Raw genomic sequence first — 23,685 nt, forward strand, 5'->3', positions numbered from 1 at the left:
CCCACTGGATCCTGCTGTACCAGATTGCTGCGATCCCCCGCTGTCAGACACCAAAAAGCTGCTTCACTGGTCCAGAGATTTGAAAGTCCTGCTGCTTAATCTTGTGTCTGTATTGCTTAGCCAGTACAAATTACAGTGATTCTAATTGGTCAACACCATCACATGGGTGACACTGACCAATCAGAAACCATCTAGCTCATACTGCCAGCATTGTGAGGAGAGGAGAGAAAAACACCAGGATTTTCAAATCCCCAAATCGGTGAAGCTCATGCTCCATGCTCAAGCTCATGATCAGGACATTCCATCTTCCTCTAAAGAGTCTGTTTTTATAGCTTTTTTTTCCTCATATGGCAACATCACTGTCTAGATCAGTGGTCTCCAAACTCTAGCCTGAGAGCCGGATGTGGCCCCTTACTTGCCTTTATGTGGCTCTTTGTGCACTATCCCTCCCACTGATACGAGACCCTATTCTGCCATCTGACACCGACAATGGAGCACCATTTCTCCCGCTGACAACACTAATGGGGCACTATTCCTCCCTATGATACCAACAATGGGGCACTATTTCTCACCCTAATATCAGATGTTTACTCCCACTGATGCCAGGAAGATTTCCACTCCCGCTGGCCTAAGTCCAGCCCTCCAAAAGTCTGAAGGACAATAATCCAGCCCTTTGTTTAGAATGTTTAAAGACCCCTGGTCTAGATGACCAAAAACTTTTAGTCCAGTTGCATAATTTACACTAGCTTTACTATGAGTAATCCTAGATTACTAGAATAATATCCAAGACAGATATTGGTGACTTCTCCTAATTGTGTGCCTCCAAAGACCCAATAATCAGTTATCTACACTCACCTGCCACTTTAAACCTGTTTGATTACTTGGTAACACAAATTTCTAATCAGCCAAATACCAGGGAACAACTCAATGCATTTAGCCATCTATATGTGGTGAAGATGATTTGCTGAAGTTCAGCAACTGAGCATCAGAATGGGGAAGAATGGGGATTTAAGTGACTTTGAACCTGGCATGGTTGTTTGTGCCAGACAGGCTGGTCTGAGTAATGAGTAAACTGCTGATCTACTGGGATTTTCAAACACAACCATCTCTAGGGTTTATAGAAAATGGTCCAAAAAAGACAAAATATCCAGTGACGGTTGTGGCTACAATTCGTACAAGCTCACCAAAATTACACAATAGAACATTGAAAAAACGTTGCCTAGTCTGATGAGTCTTGATTTCAGCTGCGACATTCAGATGATAGGGTCAGACGTAAACAACATGAAAGCATGGATCTATACTGCTTTGTAGACATGTGCATTCGTTTTCGTCCAAATGCATTTTTGTCCGAATTTCAGGTATTTTCGTTATCGTTTTAACAAACGAAAACGAACGCACAGAATACGAAAACCGAAAGATCCGACATAAACAAATGCTTTATTTTCGTTGGTCGAATGTGCCTAACCTTAACTCTATTAGTCCAAGATTATTCTACATAGGGAGAAAAGATTTGACATTATAGAGAGAAAAGATTCAACATTATAGAGAGAAAAGATTTGACATTATAGAGCAGGGATATGCAATTAGCGGACCTCCAGCTGTTGCATAACTACAATTCCCATGAGGCATAGCAAGACTCTGACAGCTACAAGCATGACACCCAGAGGCAGAGGCATGATGGGACTTGTAGTTTTGCAACAGCTGGAGGTCCACTAATTGCACATCCCTGTTATAGAGAGAAAAAATCGCTGCTGGAATTGGGTGGGGGAAGTAAAAATAAATAATGATGTTATTGGCTGATTGTAACCAAAGAGGAGGAGCAGTAAAATAGCTAGAACTAACTTGAAAATTCAACATGAACGACGAAGATTCGACAAAGCATCGAAAAACATACAAACGTCAAATCTGTCATTGAAGGCTTATGGTGTCTGTTGATAGTTCTAAGAAGATTCAACGGAGCAGCTAAACTTTACGACGATGCAATCGTACATTTCCGGTCAAATGCTCGGCCCATAGGCTATAGAAAAATTCTAATGTTGGTTGACTAGTAATAATAATTAATAAATATAATTATTACTAGTGTCATACAACATTAGAATTCTACTATAGCTTGTAGGTGGAACATTCGACTGGAAAATTATGATTGCAGTATCGTACAGTTTCGCTGCTCCGTCAAATCTTCTTTGAACAATCAACAGACACCATAAGCCTTCAATGACAGATTCAACCTTAATTCGTTCGGATTTACAAACAAATGCAATTTCCAACGAAAAACAAAATAAATAAAAACAAATTTCGGGAGTAACTAAATAAATGTATTTTTCGGACGAAAACGAAATTCCGAAACAAAATATTTCAGTGTTCACATGTCTTCTGCCTTGTGTCAACGGTTCAGGCTTGTGGTGGTGGTGTCATGGTGTGGGAGATATTTTCTTGACACACTTTGGGTCCCTTAGTACCAACTGAGCAATGTTTAAAAACCACTAGACATGTGCACTGCTGAAAATTTTGTTTCATTTTTTTTTTTTTTTTATGTTTATCAGGTCATTCGTTAGGATTGCAATTCATAAATTCGTAATTTCGTAAAATTCAAAAATATCTAGGGCACAGTTGGCTGCATATGATGGGCACAGTTGGCTGCATATTATGAGCACAGTTGGCTGCATATGATGGGCACAGGTGGTTGCATTTGCTGGGCACAGTTGGCTGCGTATGATGGGCACAGTGCCTGCAATTGATGGCACAGTGAGGCTGCAATAGATTTTTTTGTTTCAGTATTTTTCAGAATTTTTCAGTTCGCGCCCCCCAAAAATTTTGAGCTCCAGCCGCTACTGGGTACAAATTTTATTTAAAGCGTATGTAAAGCCAAAACAATTTTCAATTTGGGTAGAATGTGGAAGAGTTAGAATACGTGAGATATTATTTTTGTCTATTTCCTCACTGGGGAAATCAACCATCACTATCTGTCCTGGTAAGCATTGTGTACAGTACAGAAAGTTATGGGCAACAATCATTTTTGAGCTGTCACAGGAACTGCAATAGAACAGAGTTCCAAATCCCCCCTCCTAGCACAAATCCTCTACCCCTCAATTTTTTCCGCTGAGCAAAACCACCCCCCACACCTTCCAAACTTCCCTCTCCCAGCACAAACTCCCCTCATGTCCCCTCTCTTAGCAATAATACCCCCCGCAAACTTCCCTTTCTAACACAAATCCCCCAATCACTAATAGCATTGATCCACCCCCCTCTCTTAATCACCCCTTCTAGCAAAAATCCCCACTGTGCCCAGGGCAGCCGTCTTTAATAACCAGATGATCACTATAGGAAAGACTGACATATGAATATGAAATCAAATTATCAAAACATAGGAAACAGACAAAAAAAAAAATGTAAAGTTAAAGTTACAATAATATCTCACTGTATGATTTTCTTGGTATTGTACAGAAGTGGCTAACCATTGCCCTTTTTGAGCAATGTGTGTTGATGGATTTGCTGTTGTCATTGCTGTTGTGATCATTAGCCATTGACATTGTCCTCTATTGTTGCTTTCCAATATAATGATAATAATGTAATGACATCACACCATATTTCCTTTATACCTTGTGCTAGTAAATGTGAACAATGTTAACATACATTATCGCGTTCTTCTGTTTCATGATCCTCGTTACTTCCCTTATCCACCTGTGACTCTGATGTTTTCTGTAAGAGAAAGATAGGTTTATTATTGTTTACAAACATTTTATTACAAATATTAAAGGCTTTATCTAAGAATTAGTTCTTTAGAACTAAAATTTAAGCCCTCATGCCCACAAACGTTTTTACAGCCACTTTTATGAGCGTTTTTTTCCGCTTAAAAACGCTGCTCCATGTTAGCCTATGGCCTCATGCCCACCATGACGTTTTTGAGCTGTAAATGGCATAGGCGTTTTTAAGCTGCAAAAAAACCCAGAACCAGTGTGTTAGAGCTGTAAAGACGTCAGACCCACGTTTTTTAAAACGTCCATGGGCATGAGGCCTTAAAGCTGGAGTTCACCCATAAAACAATTTTTCCCCTTAGATGGATGCTCGTTTTGTCTAGGGGAATCGGCTAGTTGTTTTAAAATATGAGCCGTACTTACCGTTTTCGAGATGCATCTTCTCCGTCGCTTCCGGGTATGGGTCTTCGGGAGCGGGCGTTCCTTCTTGATTGACAGTCTTCCGAGAGGCTTCCGACGGTCGCATCCATCGCGTCACTAGTAGCCGAAAGAAGCCGAGCGTCGGTGCGGCTCTATACTGTGCCTGCGCACCGACGTTCGGCTTCTTTCGGAAAATCGTGACGCGATGGATGCGACCGTCGGAAGCCTCTCAGAAGACTGTCAATCAAAATATGAACGCCCAGTCCCGCAGCCCATACCCGGAAGCGGCGGAGAAGATGCATCTCGTAAACGGTAGGTACAGCTCATATTTTAAAACAACTAGCCGATTCCCCTAGACAAAACGAGCATCCATCTAAGGGGAAAAAGTGTTATGTACGGGTGAACCCCCGCTTTAAGCTGAACTCCAGTCAAACAGCTAAATGCACAGATGTAATACATATAAGAAACTTTTTTTTTCTATCAAAGGATTTATTTTTCTGTTCATATATTTTCTGTTCCATCCAGTCCTGAGATATACATAGCTTTTCCACATAGCACAGCAAGGTGGATTACTTCACAGTTAAAGCATAAATATATTTCCCCGCTCTCCGGCAATGTAATGTCCGCAAGCGCCCACACCCACACTGACATCTTCTCACAGGTCTCATCTGGGTTTCAAATTATGGGAACACTTGATTGGCCTGGCCAGGATAATGAGAAACTGAATTTCAAAAGAGCCAACTACCCTAAACTACGAACCTTGCTAGAAGGCATAAATTGGGATAAAATCTTAGGCACAAAGAACATGGAGGAGAGATAAGTTTGCTTTAAGAGCATATTAAATAATGCCTGTGCATTCCATTGGGTAATTCCAATGGGTAATGTCTGTGCAATGATGATGTGCAGAAGCGAACACGCATGAAAGTCCCGCCCATATATGTAAACGCCGTTTAAACCCCACATGTGAGGTATCTTCGGGTGCGTTAGAGCTTATGCAACAATTCTAGCACTAGACCCCCTCTGTAACTCGAAAATAGTAACCTGTAAAAAATGTTTAAAGCGTCAACTATGGAGATTTTTAAGTACCGAAGTTTGGTGCCATTCCATGAGTGTGCGAAATTTTAAAGTGTGACATGTTAGGTATCGTTTTACTCGGCGTAACATCATATTTCACATTATACAAACAAATTGGGTTAACTTCACTGTTTTGTTACTTTTTAATTCATGAAACTGAAAATTCCCTAAAAAAGGCGCTTAAAAAATGATTGCGCAAATACCGTGCGAGAAAAAAAGTTGCAATGACCGCCATTTAATTACCTAGGGTGTCTGCTAAAAAATATATATATATAATGTTTGGGGGTTCTGATTAATTTTCTAGCAACATTTTTTGATTTTTACATGAAGGAGAGTGCCAAAGGAAGTGCCAAAATAGGCCCGGGTGCAATTAGGGCAGCAAATATAGAACACGAATGACACAGGAGAGGAGGAGAGTAAGAAAAATCCCAAGAAATTATTTTAATATAAAAACAGTAAAAAAGGGAGGACAGACCATATTGGCCCCATAAAGAATGAGGAAGGACATCTGGTTACAAAGGATGGGGAGATGGCGAAGGCATTGGTTTTATTCTTCTCCTCAGTCTTCACAAGGGAATTGGGGGCTTCAGTAACCACAACTGCAGTGTTTACCCTCATAACACAGCACAGGAAGCACCTCCATGGTTATCAGTGGACAGAATTAGAATTAGACTTGGGACACTTAACATTAATAAATCACCGGGACCAGATGGCTTACACCCGAGGGTACTTAGGGAACTCAGTCAAGTAATTGCCAGACCATTGTTCCTAATTTTTACCGACAGTCTATTGACTGGAATGGTACCAGCTGATTGGAGAAAAGCCAATGTAGCACCAATATTTAAAAAATACATCCCTGGGAAATACAGACCAGTTAGCCTAACGTCAATAGTATGCAAGGGACTATATACAAGATTTTAGTAATGAAATCGGTATCATTAGCAGTAATCAGCAGGGATTCATGAAGAATCGTTCTTGCCAAACCAATCTATTAACCTTCTATGAGGAGGTGAGTTGCCATCTAGATAAAGGAAGTCCCGTAGATGTCGTGTATCTGAAAAGCATTTGGCACAGTTTCCCATAAACATTTATGCCGCGTACACATGATTGGAATTTCCGATGAAAAAAGTCAGATGGACTTTTTTCATCGGAAATTCCAATTGTGTGTGGGCCCCATCGGAATTTTTCCCGTTTGTGTTTAGAAATAGAACATGTTTTTTTTTTTTTTCGTCTGTGTGCAACCCTCGATGGAGAAAAAACCCATGCATGCTCAGAATCAAGTCGACGCATGCTCAGAAGCATTGAAATTCATTTTTCTCAGCTCGCCGTAGTGTTTTACGTCACTGCGTTTTGGACGGTCAGAATTTAGTCTGATAGTGTATATGCAAGATTGATGGAAGTCAGCTTCATCGGAATTCCAACAAAAAATTCCATCGGATTTTATTTCATCGGAAATTCCGATCGCGTGTACGCGGCTTTACTGTACAAAATAAAGTCAGTTGTTATGGACCATAGGGTGAGTACATGGATTGAAAACCGGCTACAAGGGCGAGTTAAGAGGGTGGTGATAAATGGGGAGTACTCAGAATGATCAGAGGTGGGTAGTGAGGTCCCCCAGGGTTCTGTAATGGAACCAATCCTATTTAACCGGTTAAGACCCGCCCATATGCAGGTTAGGGACCTTGCCCCTTTTTGCGATTCGGCACTGCGTCGCGCGGTCGTGCGACGTGGCTCCCAAACAACATTGGCGTCCTTTTTTCGCACAAATAGAGCTTTCTTTTGGTAGTATTTGATCACCTCTGCGGTTTTTATTTTTTGCGCTATAAACAAAAATAGAGCGACAATTTTGAAAAAAATGCAATATTTTTTACTTTTTGCTATAATAAATAACCCCCAAAAAGATATAAAAAAAACATTTTTTTTCCTCAGTTTAGGGCGATACGTATTTTCCTACCTATTTTTGGTAAAAAAAAATCGCAATATGCGTTTATTGATTGGTTTACGCAAAATTTATAGCATTTACAAAATAGGGGATATTTTTATGGCATTTTTATCAATAATTTTTTTTTACTACTAATGACGGCGATCAGCGATTTTCTTCGCGACTGCGACATTATGGCGGACACATCGGACACTTTTGACACATTTTTGGGACCATTGTTATTTTCACAGCGAAAAGTGCTAGAAAGATGCACGGATTACTGTGAAAATGACAATGGCAGTGAAGGGGTTAACCACTAGGGGGCGCTGTATGGGGTTAAGTGTGACCTTGTGTGTTTCTAACTGAAGGGGGAAGGGGCTGGACGTGTGACGTCAGTGATCGTCGTTCCCTGTATCAGGGAACAGACAATCACTGACATTGCCACAAAGAAGAACGGGGATGGTTTGTTTACACATCTCCACGTTCTTTAGCTCCTGTGACCCGATTGCGGGACGCGGTCACGGAGCTTCAGGCCGGGTCGCGAGCGTGCCGGCGCGCTCGCGACCCGTGGCTGGGCTCTTAAAGGGGACAGATATATACGTCAATGTGCCTAGCTGTGCCATTCTGCCGACGTATATGGTTGTGCGGGAGTTGAGGCGGTCCTTAAAGCGGGAGTTCACTTGAAATTTTTTTTTTAAATCCAGAAGCTACCAATACAGCAGCTGCTGACTTACCTGTCCAAGTCGCCCGTGACGTCGGTAGCCGAAGTCGAGCGGTAGCTTGGCTCTCGGCTTCCCCCGCCGCCATCCTCGGTAAGGGAATCGGGAAGTGAAGTGCTCCGGCTTCACTGCCTGGTTCCCTACTGCGCATGCGTGAGTCGTGCTGTGCAGTTCCCACTGGTTCGCACCCCCTCCCCACTGAAAGGTGTCAAATGTGACACCGGAGGGGGGGGAGGGTTCCAAAAAGCGGAGGTTCACTTTTGGGGGAACCTACGCTTTAAGTGGTTAATTTGTTCATAAACGACCTGGAGGATGGGGTAAGCAGTGCAATCTCTGTATTTGCGAAGATAATAAAGCAGGACAATAACTTTTCCGCAGGACGTGGATACCTTGCAAGAAGATCTGAACAAATTAATGGGGCAACTACATGGCAAATTATGTTTAATGTAGAACATTTTTAAATAATGCATTTGGGTGGCAAAAATACACTAGGGCAGGGATATACAATTAACAGACCTTCAACTGTTGCAAAACTACAAGTCCCATCATGCCTCTGCCCCTAGGTGTCATGCTTGTGGCTGTCAGAGTCTTGCTATGCCTCATGGGACTTGTAGTTCTGAAACAGCTGGAGGTCCACCAATAGCATATCCCTGCACTAGGGGGAGAACCTCTGGGGGAATCTAAGATGGAAAAGGACCTGGGGGGTCCTAGCAGATGACAGGTTAAGCAATGGCATGCAATGCCAAGCTGCTGCTGACAAAGCAAACAGAATATTGACATGCATTAAAAAGGGGATTAACTCCAGAGATAAAGCGAGAATTCTCCCACTCTACAAGACTCTGGCCCGGCCGCACCTAGAGTATGCTGTGCAGTTCTGGGCTAGAGCTATCCCCAAAAAGACTTGCAGCTGTAATTGCAGAGAAAGGTGGTTCTACAAAGTATTGACTTAGGGGGGCTGAATACAAATGCACACCGCACTTTTCACATATTTATAAAAAAAAAATGAGAACCATTTATCAATTTTCCTTCCACTTCAATTCAATTACTGCAATTATGTGCCACTTTGTGTTGGTCTATCACATAAAATCCCAATAAAATAAATTTACGTTTTTAGTTGTAACATGACAAAATGTGGAAAATTTCAAGGGGTGTAAATACTTTTTCAAGGCATTGTACATAAAGTAGTTACATTGGTCCAAGCTGGACCACTGTAAGTATGTAATAAATACCCATGCCTGTAATTATTCTTTAATAATTGTTACCATATAGAACAAAAAAGGTGTAGCGCTAAATATATGTGAACAGAGAATAAATCTCAAAAACGTGAATACATAACACCAAAAGTGCTCAAAAGTCTGTGAATAAAAACCAAAAATAAATAAAATTCATTGGAATAATAAAGTCCCAGCACCCCAGATGACGATCTGTTGATCGAAACGCGTCGGAAAAAAAGGCTGATCCTACTGCTTATTTGATTACATGCCTGATTTTATCTGCTGAAATGTGAGTGTAAACTCAAAATCTTTTTTGCTGCTGAGTAAATCATTTTTACAGTTTTACACTATGTGGATCTTCGTTTTCTCTTTTATCCTTTTCTATACACTGAGTTTTTGAATTGATGATGTTGGCTCAAGCCTCTATCATTACTGGCTGATATTGGGATAACCTCTTCCTCCGGTATATCATATACTGAATCGCAGTGGAAATCACCTTCCTGCCTTCCATTCAAGACACCTCCGGAACCAGGACATCATCAATTTTAGCCTTTACCACCCATTAATGATATGCTTAATTGGGTCCACACATTCTGGTAAGCCTCCAAAAATAAAACATGTTCTATTTCTAAACACCGATGGAAAAAAGTCCAATGGGGCCCACACACGATCGGGATTTCCGATGAATAAAGTCTATCTGACTTTTTTCATTGGAAATTCCGATCGTGTGTACGCGCAGTTATCTTTATTGATACCCCACACATTCCAAGTCTGCTTCTACAGCTTCAGAATTTTATTTTCTCACATGGCAACATCACTGTCTAGATGACCAAAAATGTTTGATGTAATCATATCCTTTACATCAGCTGTACTATGAATATTCCCTCGCTATTCCTCAATAGTATGTTGAGTGTCTTATGCCCTGTCTGCTGGCATTATATTGACCTTCATTCTATTGTATCTATCTATATAGATTTAATGATAAAATACAGAATTGGTTTAACATTGCCTTCTTCCACACAGTTTGGGTTAATGTCTTTCCCATTGATTATACAACATCAGCATTGTCCTATATTGCTACCTAGTGTACATATTCACCAGCACACCATGGATCCACAATTACCATCCAAAGGTTTCTTTTATTGAAAGAGATCACATCACAGCGATAATTGCAATGTTTCCAAGCCACGCAGGGCCCATTTGTCAGGCATGTGATAAAGTGCAACAGTGTCAAAGCAGAATATAAATACAACAGCCACCAGAGCATGAAAAAAATTAAAACTGTGATGTCATTACGATGTCAAATCCTGCCCAAAAAATGTTAAAAAATCAAAGGCAATTAAGTTACGTTAAGCAGGCTAAAGTACCAAACTCTTAATATTGGAGAATGTAGTCCACATGCATGGTACATGTGCGATAGGAATATTGACAACATTATATTGCTACCTAACTCCCAATAAATTTGGTAGATTTTTGTTTGGTATCTTTGCTAAATCTGCCTGCCTTGGGTGGCCTGAGGCCAGGTTCACACTGGTGCGACACGACACTAGTACTACTTTGGATCTGACTTTGCCCTGCAAATTGAAGCCAACATACAGTACAGACCAAAAGTTTGGACACACCTTCTCATTCAAAGAGTTTTCTTTATTTTCATGACTATGAAAATTGTAGATTCACACTGAAGGCTTCAAAACTATGAATTAACACATGTGGAATTATACATAACAAAAAAGTGTGAAACAACTGAAAATATATTTCATATTCTAGGTTTTTCAAAGTAGCTACCTTTTGCTTTGATTACTGCTTTGCACACTCTTGGCATTCTCTTGATGAACTTCAAGAGGTAGCACCCCATCACTCTCCTTCTCGGTCAAATGGACCTTACACAGCCTGGAGGTGTGTTTGGGGTTATTGTCCTGTTGAAAAATAAATGATGGTCCAACTAAACGCAAACCGGATGGAATAGCATGCCGCTGCAAGATGCTGTGGTAGCCAAGCTGGTTCAGTATGCCTTTAATTTTGAATAAATCCCCAACAGTGTCACCAGCAAAGCACCCCCACACCATCACACCTCCTCCTCCATCGGGGCTGGACTGGGACAAAAATTTGGCCCTGGACTTCATCCAGACTGGCCCACTTTGACAGGTCTCTCCCATTGGCGGCCGGACAAATCCTGCACCCCCCCCCCCCCCCGGCCACCCAAGCCCCCTCTCCCCCTTCACTATCCACTAGCCGTTCTACTTTATTAGAGTAGAACGGCTGGTACTGGTATTCTTATAGGCAGTACCAGTGGGGAAGCTAGACATTATTTCACCTGGGGCAAGGAATCAGTTCGGTGCTCCCCCTTATGGGACAAGATTAGGCAGAAGTGAGGAACTCCCAGGCCATAGCTGTTGAGTCAGCTGTCTGTCCCCTCCCCTATGCTCCTCTGGTCCTCCCTCTGCTTCTCTGTTCCCCCCAGGTGAGCGCTGCGGGGAGGGAGAGGAGGTGAGTGCTGCGGGAAGGGAGAGACAGAGGAACGGAGGGGGGCATCGGTCCGCTGTCACTGAAGCCGGCCCACTGAGCCATCGGCCCACCGGGAAACTCCCTGTAGTCCCAATGGCCAGTCCATCCCTGTCCTCCATGCTTCACGGTGGGAACCAGGCATGTAGAGTCCATACGTTCACCTTTTCTGCGTCGCACAAAGACACGGGGGTTGGAACCAAAGATCTCAAGTTTGGACTCATCAGACCAAAGCACAGATTTCCACTGGTCTAATGTCCATTCCTTGTGTTCTTTAGCCCAAACAAGTCTCTTCTGCTTGCTGCCTTTCTTTAGCAGTAGTTTCCTAGCAGATATTCTACCATGAAGGCCTGATTCACACAGTCTCCTCTTAACAGTTCTAGAGATGTGTCTGCTGCAAAAGGTGGCTACTTTGAAGAACCTAGAATATGAAATATATTTTCAGTTGTTTCACACTTTTTTGCTATGTATAATTCCACATGTGTTAATTCATAATTTTGATGCCTTCAGTGTGAATCTACAATTTTCATAGTCATGAAAATAAAGAAAACTCTTTGAATGAGAAGGTGTGTCCAGACTTTTGGTCTGTACTGTATGTCCGACTTTCAATGAACGGAGATCCGACTTGGATCCCTGCCAATACCAGGCACTGTGTTTGATATGAATCTTGAGGGGGAACGCCATGCCAAAGTTTAACTAAAAAACCGGCATGGGTTCCCCCTCCAGGAGCATACCAGGCCCATGGGTCTGGTGCGGATTTAAAGGGGAACCCCCTACGCCGAAAAAACTACGTGGGGATCCCCCAAAAATCCTTACCAGACCCATATCCGAGCAGCAGCCCGGCTGGTCAGGAAAGGAGGTGGGGACGAGCGAGCGCCCCCCCCCCTCCTTAACTGTGTCAGGCCGCATGCCCTCAACATGGGGAGGTAGATGCTCTGGGGCAGGGGGCGCCCTGCGGCCCCCCCACCCCAAAGCACCCTGTCCCCATGTTGATGAGGACAGGGCCTCTTTCCGACAACCCTGGCCATTGGCTGTCGGGGTCTGCGGGTGGGGGGCGTATCGGAATCTGGGATAACGTCACCACCCGGAACATGCTGGGACTGTGACGTCATAAGAGGCCTAAATAAATCGGTGCAAGCCGAGCACCCAGCATTACAGTTAACATCGGAAGAAAAGAAGAGGGAAGAAGAAGGCGACGGAGGAAGCCCGGGCTGGCCGCCACTAGTAAAAGAGCTACAAAGAAGATAGCGGCGGCGCAGCCTGGCAGAAGGCACCAGAGAGTGGGAGAAGAACCGGGGAGTGCAGAGAGCAGAAGAAGAGAGCGGAGAAGACGAAAGAAGACCACCAAAGTCAGAAGAAGACCCCTGGAGAGCGGAGAAGTCGGAAGAAGACCCCCGGAGCTGACTAATAAATGATTTTAAAAACCTGTGTAGTGCGTTTATTTTTTTGACACTTTTCCTCCAGGTGAACCCCATACTCATTCACCTAGGGTGGGGGACCGGTATCTGGGGGTCCCCTTGTTAAAGGGGGCTTCCAGATTCCGATAAACCCCCCTTCCCGCAGATCCCGACAACGAACGGCCATGGTTGTCGGGAAGAGGCCCTGTCCTCATCAAAATGGGGACATGGTGCTTTGGGGTGGGAGGCCGCAGTCCCCCCCCCCTGCCCCAGAGCACCTATCTCCCCATGTTGAGGGCATGCGGCCTGGCACGGTTAAGGAGGGGGGGCGCTCACTCGTCCCCACCCCCTTTCCTGACCGGCCAGGCTGCTGCTCAGATACGGGTCTGGTATTGATTTTGGGGGGACCCCCACAGCGTTTTTTTCGGCGTAGGGGGTTTCCCTTTAAATCCACACCAGTCCCATGGGCCTGGTGTGCTCCTGGAGGGGGAACCAATGCCGTTAAAATTTGGCGTGGAGTTCCCCCTCAAGATTCATATCAAACACAGTGCCTGGTATTGGTAGGGATCCAAGTCGGATCCCCGCTCATTGAAAGTCGGACATATGTCGGCTTCAAGTCGCAGGGCAAAATCGGATCCAAAGTAGTACTAGTGTCACGTCGCACCAGTGTGAACCCAGCCTCAGAGGTAGTTGCAACTCCAGGCACCATACAATTTAGCTTCCCTGATGGATACAAGTCTACTCGCCTCAACAAGGCACCGTGTCATGGTATCAGATCTAGTCTTACAGAAAACAACAGACTCTCCATAGTACCAAATGTGATTCTGTCAGCAGTTTAGAAGAAATGTGTGCTGATAAAATATGCAAAAACAAGTGCTGATGAAATATGCAGGCCTGCTATAGGTGATGTCTCCTAACCCAATTGGTTGATTTACTTTACTATCAGCTTCCAGTTTGTCTGTTTTTAAAGCAAACTGAACAAACTGAAGTTAGAAACTGATTGGCTACCATGCACAACTGCACCAGATTCTAAGTACTCCAGTTTTAGTAAATCAACCCCAGTGGCTCCAAAGACTCAATAATTATAGTTATTTACATGTCCTAATTTTACTGGATACATTTTTGTTTTAGGTTAATGACTCAGAAATAATTTGGCTTTCTTGATTGGACTATCAGACAAGCAGCAAGCATTTTCAAAAGAAAGCCAACAGAAGCAGCCACCATCATTATACTGCGGCAGGTTGGCTCTCCGGGGCACAATGGTGTAGGTGTAAGTCAGCTGCTTTAAGCCAATGCGTGTGTCCGGCGGCTACGATGTGCAGTGGCCACGATATCTGCCGACCACCGGAAATCGCTCCAGAGACAGCCAATATGGGAATCTGTGTGTGTAAACACACAGATCCCAGTTCCGACAGGGGAGTAGAAAGAGATCTGCTATCCATAGTGATCAGTAACAGTGATCTCTCTCCTCCTCCAGTAAGTCCCATCCCACCACAGTTAGAAACACCTCGCTAGGGAACACACACATCCCAGTTCTGTGAGGAGAGGAGAGAGAAATTGTAAATTCCTATGGGCTGGGAACCACAATCTCTCTTCTCCTATAGTCAGTCCCATCCCCCACAGTTAGAACACACATATAGGGAACACTTAACCCCTTGATCGCCCCCTAGTGTTAACCCCTTCCTTGCCAGTGACATTTATACAGTAATCAGTGGCTATTTTTACCTCTAATCACTGTATAAATGTCACTGGTCCCCAAAAAAATTCAAAAGTGTCAGAACTGTCAGCCACAATGTCGCAGTCCTGCTAAAAATCTCTGATGACTGCCATTACTAGTAAAAAAAATAAAAAAATAATAAAAATGCCATAAATCTATCCCCTATTTTGTAGACGCTATAACTTTTGCGCAAACTAATCAATATAAGCTTAATGTGATTTTTTAATTTTTTTACCAAAAATATGTTGAAGTATACATATCGGCCTAAACTGATGAAGAAATTTGTTTATTTTTGAATTTTTGGGGGAAAACAAAATAAGAGCGACAATTTAAAAAAAATCAAAACAATATTTTTTACTTTTTGCTATAATAAATAGCAAAAAGTAAAAAATATTGTTTTGATTTTTTCAAAATTGTCGCTCTTATTTTGTTTATAGTGCAACAAAAATAGAGTCGCTCATATACCACCAAAAGTAAGCCTTTTTTTGTGGGGAAAAAGGGACATCAATTTAGTTTGGGTACAACGTCGCATGACCACGCAATCGTCAGTTAAAGTGACACAGTGCCGTATCACGAAAAACGGCCTGGTCATTAAGGGGGCAAATCCTTCAGGTCCTTAAGTGGTTAAAGTGTATGTAAAGGCAATTTTTTTTTTTGTCTCTGTGATTTAAAAAAAATGCAGTTTATACCAGCTCTCTCCTCCTCTCGTCTCGACTGACGTCAGTGGGGGAATCTTGTCCCCGCCTTCTGCAGCTGTCAGACGGGGGGAGGAGAGACCCTGCCAGTCACTGAAAGTGCTCTGAAATCAGGCATACACAGCATTTTTTTATAAAACACAGAGACAAGAGCACCTATTATTAGGAGACAAAGAGCATTATATGAAGTGTGGGTTAACAACCACTTTAACATACTCTTTAAACAGGGATGTTGATTGCATTCCCTAATATCAGGAGTTACTTACTAAAGCTGGAGAGTGCAAAATCTGCTGCAACTCTGCAGATAAACCAATTTTTTTCTAGGGTTTATTGTAAAAGCTTAATTGAACAAGCTGAAGTTAGAAGCTCACTGACTACCATACACAGATGCACTAGATTGAGTGCACCAGCTTTATTAAATTTGCCCAATCCTGGTGATCACTATAGAGAGAACAGACAAACAGTATATCAATATGAAATCCAGTTAGCAAAACAACAGAAAATGCAATAAGTTAAAGTAACAGTTACAATAATATCTTACTCACTACAGGATATGATTTTATTGGGAATGTACAGAAGTGGCTAACCATTGCCTTTTATGAGCAATGTGAGTTGATGGATTTGCTGTTGTCAATGCCGCTGTGATCATCCACCACTGACATTGTCCTATATTGCTGCTTCATAATCTATTCCTCTATTGCTGCTTTCCACGTTGCAGGTTTTTATCTGGTATCTCTGCTAAAACCTTTCTGCAGTGGTTGACCCCAAGAAGGGTAGAGACTCCAGACAGAATAGCTTTTATATAGTAATGACATCTCACTATATTTCCTTTATACCATGTGATAGTAAATGTGATCAATTTCAGCATACTGAGCTGAACGCAAAGATCTACTACTTTTTCTATGTACACAAAAGGCCTATTTCTCTCAAATCAGTCTAAATATGTGTTAGTGAGCACTTCTCCTTTGCCGAGATAATCCATCCACCCTACAGGTGTGGCATATAAAGATGCTCATTAGACAGCATGCACAGGTGTGCCTAATGGCCCATACACACGATCCGAATATCTTACGACAGATCGTATGACTTTTTTTGCTTAAAAGTCCAAAAGTAGAAATTGAATAGGTTACTAAAGTCATGAAAATTCTTGTACGTAAGTGATGTCATGTGTTGTAATGTTTTTGTATTTTATTTTCGGACGACAACTATACTGACTAAATGAAAATTGTACCATCTGGCATCGTACGAGGAAAATTTTCATGCTTGTCCGATCCAATAATATTGGATGAACTGTCGTGATCAGCTCTCGAAAATAGTGTACACACGATCTGTAAATCGTACGATTCTTCTCGTCCGATATTCGGATCGTGTGTACGGGCCATTAGGCTGACCACAATAAAAGGCCACTCTAAAATGTGCAGTTTTATTCTATTGGGGGGTCGGGGGGCCTGAAAACCAGTCAGTATCTGGCGTGACCACCATTTCCCTCACGCAGTGCAGCACATCTCCTTCACATAGAGTTGATCAGGTTGTTGATTGTGGCCTGTGGAATGTTGGTCCATTCCTCTTCAATGGCTGTGCGAAGTTGCTGGATATTGGCACAAACTGGAACACACTGTCGTATACGCCGATCCAGAGCATCCCAAACATGCTCAATGGGTGACATGTCCAGTGAGTATGCTGGCCATGCAAGAACTGGGATGTTTTCAGCTTCCAGGAATTGTGTACAGATCCTTGTAACATGGGGTCATGCATTATCATGCTGTCACATGAGGTGGATGAATGGCACAACAATGGGCCTCAGAATCTTGTTGTGGTATCTCTGTACATTCAAAATGTCATCAATAAACTGCACCTGTGTTCATTATCCATAGAATATGCCTGCCCATACCATAACCCCACCACCATCATAGGCCACTTGATCCACAACGTTGACATCAGCAATCCACTCACCCACACAATGCCATACAAGCTGTTTGCCATCTGCCCTGTACAATGAAAACTGGGATTCATCCGTGAAGAGAAGACGCCATTGATTGTGAGCATTTGCTCACTGAAGTCAGTTACGACAACAAACTGCAGTCAGGTCGAGACCCCGATGGGGACAATGAGCATGCAGATGAGCTTCCCTAAAACGGTTCCTGAAATGTTTTGGTTATTCAAACCGATTGTTGCAGCAGATGTCCGGGCTGGAGGTCCTGGGCTGGTGTGGCTACACGTTGTCTGTGGTTGTGAGGCAGGTTGGATGTACTGCCAAATTCTCTGAAACACCTTTGGAGATGGCTTATGCTAGAGAAATTAACATTCAATTCAAGGGAGACAGCTCTAATGGACTTTCCTGCCGTCAGCATGCCAATTGCACGCTCCCTCAAAACTTGCAACATCTGTGGCATTATGCTGTGTGATACTGTAAAACTGCACATTTTAGAGTGGCCTTTTATTGTGGTCAGCGTAAGGCACACCTGTGCAATAATCATGCTGTCTAATCAGCATCTTGATATGCCACAAGGCTGTGAGGTGGATAGATTATCTCAGCAAAGGAGAAGTGCTCACTAACACAGATTTAGACAGATTTGTGGCCTTTTGTGTACATAGAAAAAGTTGTAGATCTTTGAGTTCAGCTCATGATAAATATGGGCAAACACAAACGTGTTGCGTTTTATAATTTTGTTCCTTGTACATTATCAGAATCTTGATCAGATTCGTTCGTTTCTTGATCCTGTTCTGGCAGCACATTCCTTGTCCTTCTCATACCCCTCATATTTCTCATTCTCCTCCTCATATTCCTCATACTCCTCATATTCTTCTTCCTCATCATACTCCTTATAATTGTCTTCCTCCTCATACTCCTCATGCTGCTCACACTCCTCATCCTCTGCTAACTTCGATGTTCTCTGTAAGAAATATATAGGCATTTTTTATTGATAACAAATATTTAATGGTGTATCTATCTGCACATCTATGAAATACATATTAGCTGTTTTCCTGCCAAAAATATGGCAATCTAACAATGTGATGTTCACAAGCTCCCTTCGACCAGTTTGATTAGTCTGGCCAGTAGGATGTAACTCCTGCACATGCTGGAATTGCATGTGCAGCTCAGAGTACACACAAACAGCTTACAGAGACCCAGCCTCCCAAGCCTCCATGGAGTCCCTCATAAACCAGACTCTGGATGATCTCTTAATGTCCCCCATGGTGGCACCCTCTCCCAGGCCCAGAGACTCCCTGCATGGCACTACACAGCTCCCTCTGCACCAGCAAGACGTGGCTTTTGTTTTCACTAAATTTGCTGAAATGCTTGACAGTGGTCTGTCCCAGACTGCTGCCAAAATTACCTCAGATATTAAGCAGGATATACAGAGTCTGGGCACTTGTATTGAAACTAAATACAAAAAATGTAGCACTAATAAAATGATGAACAGGCACTGATTGTCTATGTCTAACACCAATTGAAACAGTGTAAACAAATATAAGTCTGTGAGGTTCTCATAAACCCAATAAATGAATAAACTGATAAATGATGAAAAAAAGACACTGATTGTCTAAATCCAACATCAATAATACTGTGTACGAAAGTGTAAGTCCATATGAATAAACGTGAACATGACAGATGAATGAACCAATTCCAACAGTAGTTATTGCAAACCCACGGTGATTCTTAATGAACTAAACATGTAGTGATAATAGAAAGAAATGGAAATACTGCGCTGTCAAGATGATTCCAAACAAATACTAATGCTGCAACTTAAAATGTGAGATACACACAAAATGAACATAAATAAGAAAAAACAAGCTGCGCAAATATCATGAGTGTCGACCACTGAGTGGACAATCAATGATGAAGAAGATCTCCAAAGAGAATGTAGAACCCAATCTTAGTGAATCTTAGTGAAATTCAATGAAAAATTAGTCCTCAAACATAAAATTGAGTCTATGTGACAAAAATAAATGAAACGTGATTCAAAGAGTGATCGTCTCTCTCAAGATGTGCTGCTCCTCTAGAGGAAACAAATGGTGTCAAAAACACCACGAAAGGTGACCAGATAGTAAAGAGGATCTTCCACCACAGTGATTATCAGCTTCTTACCAGATGAGAAGATCCCAATTAGAGATCTTCTGTGAGCCTGTGGCTATGAACCCAGCCTAAATGTTTGTCTGGCAAGGATGTCTTCACCCCAAATCTCTCGGATCCTCTCCCGCTCAGGACGATGTAGATCACCACCCGGTCATGTGACTAAGATGGGCGCGCCTACACCTCAGCCCATAGACTCACATAGGGAATCGATCCAGTCATGTGATCAGTCACATGACCGGGTGGTTGGAGAGGAAATGCTGGCAGCTTGCTGATCCTCAGACACAGATTCCAATCGGAATGGGGGGATCCTGGTACCATAAGGTACATCGTCTGGGGGCTAATGCAAGTTGTTGCGAAACGCGTTGGGACTCTACTGCTGCCATGCACATTTCTACTTTGATGTCCTTTTTTATTCAACCAACTGTAAGTGTTTTTAACCAGTATTAAACATTCCATGTTTGTACGGAATCACACTATGTGCCTTTTATTTTCCTCCATGTACCCTGGGTATGGTTTCAATTTTCCATGAGCCATCTCCAAGCTGTTGATACCTCCCTCATCTGTTATCAAGTGAAGACTTCGTTGTTTCCTGTTGATCGCATATCTGGTGTTTGCTGGTACATCTTCTCATCTACATACCTAAAGCCTCATTGACCCTTTGAGCGTATGCTCACTTGGGATCAATCTATCTGGTAAGCCTCCCCCTCTGGTGGCGGGTATTATCACTACATGTTTAGTTCATTAAGAATCACCGTGGGTTTGCAATAACTACTGTTGGAATTGGTTTATTCATCTATCAAGTTCACGTTTATTCATATGGACTTATACTTTCGTACACAGTATTATTGATGTTGGATGTTGGATTTAGACAATCAGTGTCTTTTTTTCATCATTTATCAGTTTATTCATTTATTGGGTTTATGAGAACCTCACGGACTTATATTTGTTTACACTGTTTCAATTGGTGTTGGACATAGACAATCAGTGCCTGTTCATCATTTTATTAGCGCTACATTTTTTGAATTTTGTTTTGTTGCTTTCCTTTATTCACTGGATTGTGTGTAGCTGCTCACCACTACGATAGCGCAGATTTATTTTTGTTACTTGTATTGAAACTATTGAGACCAAAGTGGATGCCACTGTTGCAAGGACAAACCAGACCACTGATCGCATACAAGACCAACATAATCAACTTGACGTTAAAGGCCTGTCGGAAAGCATTACGGAGGTACATGAAGCAGTTTGCTCCCTTATCAAGCAGTTCGTCCTAAACGTTCGCTCTCACATATTGGAACTGGACTGACCTCATAGGGCCCTTGGTCCTCCCTGCTCTGATGGGCTACCCAGAGACATTGTGGTGAAACCACATTATTATGGTGTAGCGCCTGGTTACTTCCAAGTACCGGTGCTTTGTTAAATTTAGAGGGGTTCAGAGAGTTAATTGGCTCTGATCCAGTTAGTCTGTTCAAATTGGGTCTCTGACTCGGCTTGGCTGTGCTGTGGGCTCATTCTGTTGCTTCTGGGGTGCTGTTCTCACCCCAGGACGATAGGTGGCAGCAGTGGAGTCGAGGTGTGGGTGCTTTTCCCCAACAGCCTATCAGGGGGGTTTTCCCCCGCTGTGCATGCTGGGAGAGGGTATTTATGGGACAGACCCCATTGGTCTGGGTCTTCTTCTTCGAGTGCGGCACCCACCTTTAGGGTGACTGCATCACGGCGCCCCGGCAAAATGGCCTACCAGGCCGGGGTGCACATGCTACGCGGTGTTCCTGGTTCCAGGGCCATGTTGGTCAGGAACATTTAAGCTGTGGCTGGGCCCCAGTAATCAACTGAGTCCCTAATCCAGAAAAAATCCCAAGCGAGGAAGCTGTTCGGTGGGGAGTCCATCTGAGAAGAGCCAAGAGAGGCTGGCGATCCAATAGGGTCTCGACTAGGGTTGAGCGAACCCGAACTGCAAAGTTCGGGTTCGGTACGGACTTTGTGTTTTTCCCGAACCCAGACCCGAACCCGAATAATTGAAAAAAGTTTGGGTCCGGGATCGGAGTTCGGGAAAAAAAAATGCGCGGAGGTCCCCGCAAATTCAATAACCAGACCCTTTAGGTCTGGTATGGATATTAAGGGGAACCCCGCCGTCAATTTAAAAAAAAAAATGACGTGCGGTTCCCACTAAATATCCATAACCAGACCCTTCAGGTCTGGTATAGATATTCAGGGGAACCCTGCCGTCAATTTAAAACAAAAATGACGTGCGGTTCCCCCTAAATATCCATAACCAGACCCGTTATCCAAGCACGTTGACCTGGCCGGCCGCAGAAAAGAGGGGGGGATAGAGTGCGGCCCCCCCCTCTCCTGAACCGCACCAGGCCACATGCCCTCAACATGGGGAGGATGTCCCCATGTTGATGGGGACAAGGGACTCATCCCCACAACCCTTGCCCGGTGGTTGTGGGGGTATGCGGGCGGGAGGTTTATCAGAATCTGGAAGACCCCTTTAACAAAGGGGACCCCCAGATCCTGACCCCCCCTGTGTGAAATGGTAATGGGGTACACTGTACCCCTACCATTTCACGAAGGAAGTGTAAAGTATTGTAAAAAAACACACTGACACCATAGAATAAAGTCCTGATCTCCAGCGATGAGAAGATCCTGCGACGGCCGGGTGATCTCCGATCCAGCGATGTGAAGATCCATCCGGAGCGCAGCATCCCCGACCTCCTCATCGCCGGACACAGCCCAGCGGAATGACGCGCTGGAGCTGTGACAATACTTATATAGAGGAGGCAGGGCCACCCGTCACGTGACCCTGCCCCCTCTGACGTACCCTCTGCTACGTCACTGGCAAAGCCCATAGTCTTCCCTCTTCTTGGGCTTCCCCAGTGACGTAGCAGAGGGTACGTCAGAGGGGGCGGGGTCACGTGACGGGGGGCCCTGCCTCCTCTATATAAGTAATGTCACAGCTCCAGCGCGTCATTCCGCTGGGCTGTGTTCGGCGATGAGGAGGTCGGGGATGCTGCTGCGCTCCGGATGGATCTTCACATCGCTGGATCGGAGATCACCCGGCCGTCGCAGGATCGTCTCATCGCGGGAGATCACCCGCAGCCGTTGCAGGATCAGGACAATGCAGGAAGCCGGGAACGAGTGGATTTCTCACTGCTGGAGTTTTTTTTTTTTTTTTTTTAATAAAGGACTTTATTCTATGGTGTCAGTGTGTTTTTTTTACAATACTTTACACTTCCTTCGTGAAATGGTAGGGGTACAGTGTACCCCATTACCATTTCACACAGGGGGGGGGGGTCAGGATCTGGGGGTCTCCTTTGTTAAAGGGGTCTTCCAGATTCTGATAAACCTCCCGCCCGCATACCCCCACAACCACCGGGCAAGGGTTGTGGGGATGAGACCCTTGTCCCCATCAACATGGGGACATCCTCCCTATGTTGAGGGCATGTGGCCTGGTGCGGTTCAGGAGAGGGGGGGGCGCACTCTGTCCCCCCCTCTTTTCTGCGGCCGGCCAGGTCAACGTGCTCGGATAACGGGTCTGGTTATGGATATTTAGGGGGAACCGCACGTCATTTTTGTTTTAAATTGACGGCGGGGTTCCCCTTAATATCCATACCAGACCTAAAGGGTCTGGTTATTGAATTTGCGGGGACCTCCGCGCATTTTTTTTTCTAAAAGTCTGTGTCCCATTGACTACAATGGGGTTCGGAGTTCGGGTTTGGGTTCGGGTTCCCGAACCCAAACTTTTTTTTAAAGTTCGGGTTCGGACCCGAACCCGAACATCCAGGTGTCCGCTCAACTCTAGTCTCGACAAATCACCGGGGATCAAGGTAACCGGACACTGAAAGGCTGGACGTTGGTCACCTAACAGTCGGTAACCTGCAAACCACCTGAAGGAGATCCAGACAAAAAATCTATTGAGGAGGATCATCTCCACTATCACAATTCTAAGGAGGGTCTGTGGCAGAGACTTTTCCCTTAAGCTCCAAGTGATACTCTGGCTGCCAGGTCAGTGAGAGAGGCCTGTGCAGGTACACTATACCCACTCTGGCTAGAGTGGCAAAGAAGACAAAGTGTCGTTGGAAGCAGGACTGTTTCCCTATTGTTACGCCTGAGTCTGCTATTTCTCCTTCTACTTCATCTCTACCTTTCACCACAAGTTTTATTGTTTTTACCCGGCTGGGTAATAAAGAGCACAGAAGAAGACACCTGCCATGGACATTCTGTTACTGCTACATTCACCATACACCCCTGGCTGC

The 23,685-nt window shown here is 43.8% G+C and overlaps 1 protein-coding gene across 3 annotated transcripts in view; it reads right to left on the reverse strand.

Annotated features, from left to right (window-relative positions):
- Window positions 1–23,685, reverse strand: part of LOC120936199 (cysteine-rich secretory protein 2-like) — a 157,524-nt gene that overhangs the window by 91,429 nt on the left and 42,410 nt on the right. For all 3 annotated transcript variants that reach the window (XM_040348376.1, XM_040348373.1, XM_040348374.1), the window contains one exon: window positions 3,634–3,699. In XM_040348376.1, the coding sequence (XP_040204310.1) occupies window positions 3,634–3,699 (66 nt within the window). The remainder of the gene's footprint in view (window positions 1–3,633; window positions 3,700–23,685) is intronic.

Source organism: Rana temporaria, chromosome 4, assembly GCF_905171775.1.
Source record: "Rana temporaria chromosome 4, aRanTem1.1, whole genome shotgun sequence".
Classification (NCBI taxonomy): Eukaryota; Metazoa; Chordata; class Amphibia; order Anura; family Ranidae; genus Rana; species Rana temporaria.